At 32.7% G+C, this 4,782-nt stretch overlaps 1 protein-coding gene across 1 annotated transcript; it reads left to right on the top strand.

The window, feature by feature from the left end:
* Positions 1-1,209: 1,209 nt before the first annotated feature.
* Positions 1,210-4,283, top strand: LOC116351951 (2-acylglycerol O-acyltransferase 2-like). Its single transcript, XM_031784107.1, has 5 exons — positions 1,210-1,332; positions 1,615-1,761; positions 1,834-1,931; positions 2,021-2,152; positions 3,452-4,283. The coding sequence occupies exons 2-5, from the start codon at positions 1,630-1,632 to the stop codon at positions 4,149-4,151; spliced, it is 1,062 nt and encodes a 353-aa protein (XP_031639967.1). The 5' UTR covers positions 1,210-1,332; positions 1,615-1,629; the 3' UTR covers positions 4,152-4,283.
* Positions 4,284-4,782: the final 499 nt, after the last annotated feature.

Raw genomic sequence — 4,782 nt, forward strand, 5'->3', positions numbered from 1 at the left:
ATGAATATCTTAAAAAGCATCTTACCTGCAGATAAGATGAGATATTAGATAAGATACTTTAAATAATAAGATATTAGATAAGATACTTTAAATTTTTTAAATTTGTTTTCTCAAAAAATTATCTTAAAAAGTATCTTATCTACCATTCAAAGATACTGAAATTTTTTAAAGTATCTAAATAAGATGATATTTTTTCGGTCTAGGTACAGATAAGATATAGATAGCATCTTATCTGTATCTTATCTGGTATCTTATCTATTATCTTCATCTTTACCGAACACTGCTCCTCATTAAGTGAGGAGGAAAAGGTTTTTAGCTAAAAATGATATTTTTGTTATACTATAAAAATAGCCCTTGTCGGTAAGTCCACCAAATTCGTTTTCTTTTAACTCAAAAATCCACTTACATATTTCAGTATTTCTTATAATTTCTTTTATAAGGAAAGTTGAAAAAGTGTTTTTTTTAATATAAATTGTTAAATACGCCTTGTTTATTCAAAAATACATTTCCATCTGACGTGGTTAATTTCCTAGAATGTCCACAAATTTTACAAGCTCATAAAATTGAAGTGTCTCGCTGGTATATAGTTTGTCATAGATTTATGTCATGATATGAATGATAACGTTGTAAAATTCAAATTTTGTTGGCATAATCACCAATAAAAGTCCAATTCTACAACGTTCTCATTCAAATCGATGAGTTGACTTGAAAAACACAATGAATTTTCAAAGGAGGTTTAAAATTTAAGCTCTTTGGAAGTGAAAACCTCAAAACCTTTCAAATGTCTCAAAAAGAAAGAAAATCTCAGCGCTGCCATAAATTTGTTGAAAAAAACTACCAATTGACGCGAATCACTTAAAACATTTGCGCTGATTTGCCACAACACAACCGGCATACTTCAATGAACGTCTATGTTTTCTCATTTCAATTGATTCCCATTGAATACATTTAAGTTGCTCAAACGAAAGTCTTTTGAAAGTATATATAATGCGAGCGATTACTTAATATTGTTGATAGTGACATTCATTATTCATATACTATTGAGTCATCTTATATATATAGGCATTCTGTACTCATACGAAGCACATGTTCGACCCGAATGAGGCACATGTGATCTACGTAAACGTGATAAGAAAGAGCGAGTGTCGCGTATTTTATTGTGAAGCACAGTACACCGTTTACCGCACACAATAAATGATGATTGTTTATAGTTTTGAATACCAATAGTTTATATGTAGTAATAATTCTAGTTCCAGACAAGCAACACATTCACTACTGTCTGGCAATAATTATAATATTTTTTAGAGCGTTTGTTGTGGTCATCAGTTTTATGTGAGAAATAGAAGAAATGTCGTGCAACTTGTTGAAAAACAGAGACCTTGAATTCAGCTACTGTATATTATCGCATAAATGATAACAGCTGTTTCTAACTCAAATCGTTGCCCGTTATACGCATATTTTGTTCCTACATTTATTTAGTTTGACTTGTCGACTTGGACAATTCGCGTTATTTTGCTTTATTGCGATATTTTTTCATTTCGATTAAATGTGTGAACAGTTATTTTTTCTGCATCGTGTGTTGCTTTGTGAATAATTGTTTCAATTGAAATTTAGATCAAAATTGTAAAGATGGCTATAACTTGGACACCTTGGTTCAATGTGCCGATGCATCGTCGCATGGAATTGTTTGGCATTGGATTTGTTATGTTTTGCGTATTAATTCTGCCCGTACTTTCATCAATGTTCATATTGTACTTATTGGTAATTCAAGAAATTAATCAACTAAATTGGCATTCAAGATTAATTGGAATTTTTCCTTAAATTTTATTACAGTTGGCTGGAAATATTTACATGAAAGCAATTACGGTTGTATATTTGGCATTTATTTACTATGATCGGAACACAGGAATTAGCGGTGGACGAGGTGCTGGGTAAGCGAACTTTTTTTCATCGAAGTTGATTAAATTCAGAAAATCGAAAATAAATTATTTCAAAATGTCAAAAAAATGTAATTTTCCAGGGTTCCATGGGTAAGAGGTTGGAATATATGGAAACATGCTATCAACTATTTTCCGTTGGATTTAGTGAAAACTGCAGATTTGCCATCCGATCGGAATTATTTGATTTGCTGCTTTCCACATGGTATTTTGAGGTAAAGTAAATCAAAATCATTGAAACTAAAACATCTATTTGGGTTTGGACTTCGCACTCAGTCATTACGCCACTCGGTCTTTGTTGAGATCAAATGTAACACGAGTTCAAAGTACAGTGTTTTAATTTGATTGTTTGCTTTACTCAAAGGGTTTTGTCGTATGATTAATACACTTTTTGATTTTTTTCATGAATGATCGGAATCTTATCAATTTCTGTGTCACAAGTACGTTAGTAACGTTCAATTTAATGGTTAAAAAACTCTAAAATTTGATAAAACGGAACTTACATCCGTAAGTCTAACTTTTCCTCACTGTTTCCAATTTTTTTTATTTACCAATCGAATATTTATTTCTTAAAAGATATTGAACATGCACTGGTACTGGTAGTGCAGTACTAATTTAATAACTACCAAAATCTAAATGCTGAGAGCAATAAGGTTTTTTGGCCAATTAATATATCAATAGACTATTGACGTATAAATAATTCAAAATATGAAAGTATGTGGTGTGTGTGTGTGTGTGTTCGTGCCAAAAAAAAAAAACCAGTACACATTTCAAACTTTAATTTACGCCTCTGGAGAAAGATTTATCGAGTTAACACATTTTTGCATACCATACCCCTTAGAGGTACACCATAGATACACCGATGAACGAATATCGCTGAAAAACAATACCAGCCTATTCCTAGCCATCCCCAATCACCATGTAAAGTCAGATTTGGATTTGCTTTTCTCTAAGAAGAGTTATCGTGCTAACAAATTACCTATTGATTTTTTGCGTACTCCATACAGGGTACAGTGTACCACATCCCCACATTAACATGGCCAAAAACCGTTGCTCTGTGATATTCTATACCCAAAACGCATAGAAAAACGATTTTTAGCGATTCCAAAATTTTGGGGTAATTGCAATACTATACTGCACACAGTGGGTGTGCGGAAAAGTAAAACTTCGATGATTTAATAGACATTTTATTTGATTTTTCAAAGTGTTCGACATGGTAAAAATGATGCCAAAGCATAAACTCGAAAATAGAATTGCTTTAATCGCACATTAATTCAAATCGAAGATAAGTTCACATTCTCAAGTTGAAAATCTCAAAGAACACGAAATGAAATGTTGATATGAAAAATGTTCTTTGAACTTTCTTTTATCAAGTGCGTTTATATTTAAAAAAAAAAAGAGTCCCTTTTAGTGAACAAAAACCAAATAATCCGCAAAATCTCAACATTTTCTCCTTAAAAATAGCCAAAACGATATGTCACATTCTCAATTTTAACATTTTCAATCTCTTACAGCCTCGGTGTCTTGATGACCTGTAACGTAAGCCATTCGAAATGGTCCACCTTGTTTCCAAAAATTCGTTCGAAGTGTACGACGTTATCGATGAATCTCATATTGCCAATCACACGTGAATTATTGTTTAGTTTGGGTGCTTGTTCGGTAGCAGCAAGTTCATTGACAAAACTAATGGAACAATCGAATGATCCGAAAGATAAATCAAACCAAGATGGATACACGGCAAATGCGGCTGCTTTAATCGTCGGTGGTGCTCAAGAATCGTTTTATGCCCTACCAAATACCTACAAATGTGTATTAAAAAATCGCAAAGGATTTGTTCGCATTGCATTGAAGACGGGTGCATCGCTGGTGCCGGCCATTTCATTCGGTGAAAATGATCTTTTCGAAATAATTGAATATCCACCGGGTTCATGGCGCCGTTTCCTTCAAGATACATTCAAACGATACACAAAACTTGCACCGATCCATTTTAACGGTCGTGGAATCTTGCAATATAACTATGGCATTGTTCCGAAAAGGCAACCGGTTACCACGGTTATTGGTGCACCAATCCATTTGGAGAAGAATCCAAATCCAACGCAAGACGAAGTCAACAAAACACATGACCTATTTTGCGCTCAGCTTAGAGAATTGTTTGAAACACATAAAAGTAAATATGTTGAAAATTCAGATAAGGTTGAACTCGAAATCATCTAATTTGGTAACGCACGCAGTAGTCATGACTTATACTTGTGATTTATAATTTAAAAAAATAATTTTGTATTGATTTCATTTTAAACTGATATGACCATTCTAGAATAAACACGCTTTCCGCAACACATATTTCAAGTGGACTTTTTTTTACTCATTTCGTTGTTTAATACTTATCTGTTAAAACACTTGAAACTGGTTTTAGACAAATTTTTACCAAGCTTGGGTATCATTATGGTGCTGATGCATTTAATAGTATGTTAATTTGGATTGAACGATTTTATTTTATATAGCACTGTTGCTGTACAAGAATACCCCAATCTATAGTCTCATACGCATAAACAGCATTGATAATAATAAGCTATTTTCGTGATTCCGGAATGAAATGTATGAGTTTGTTTACATTACTTGACTTTATTTTTGACCTCTTTTCTGTTGCTGAAGGATAATTTGTTGCATATCACTGCGCACTTATGCACAACCACCGAAATAAACAATAAATTGAGTGGTCACTTATTAACATTTCCAATTGAACACTCGAACATTTTGTGACATTTTTACTTTTGCTGCGTAAGACAAACAGTTCCTGTTTATCAGTGTTAACAAGCATCATTATGATTCAAATATAAACCAATTA

The sequence above is a fragment of the Contarinia nasturtii genome, unplaced genomic scaffold (assembly GCF_009176525.2).
Source record: "Contarinia nasturtii isolate CC-2019 unplaced genomic scaffold, AAFC_CNas_1.1 Cnas_scaffold_6666, whole genome shotgun sequence".
NCBI classification, from domain to species: Eukaryota; Metazoa; Arthropoda; class Insecta; order Diptera; family Cecidomyiidae; genus Contarinia; species Contarinia nasturtii.

Coding starts and splice junctions, on each gene's coding strand:
- LOC116351951 (XM_031784107.1), top strand. CDS start 1,630: ATGGCTATAACTTGGACACCTTGGTTCAATGTGCCGATGCATCGTCGC. Junction 1,762..1,833: donor TGTTCATATTGTACTTATTG/GTAATTCAAGAA, acceptor ATTTTATTACAG/TTGGCTGGAAATATTTACAT. Junction 1,932..2,020: donor AGCGGTGGACGAGGTGCTGG/GTAAGCGAACTT, acceptor GTAATTTTCCAG/GGTTCCATGGGTAAGAGGTT.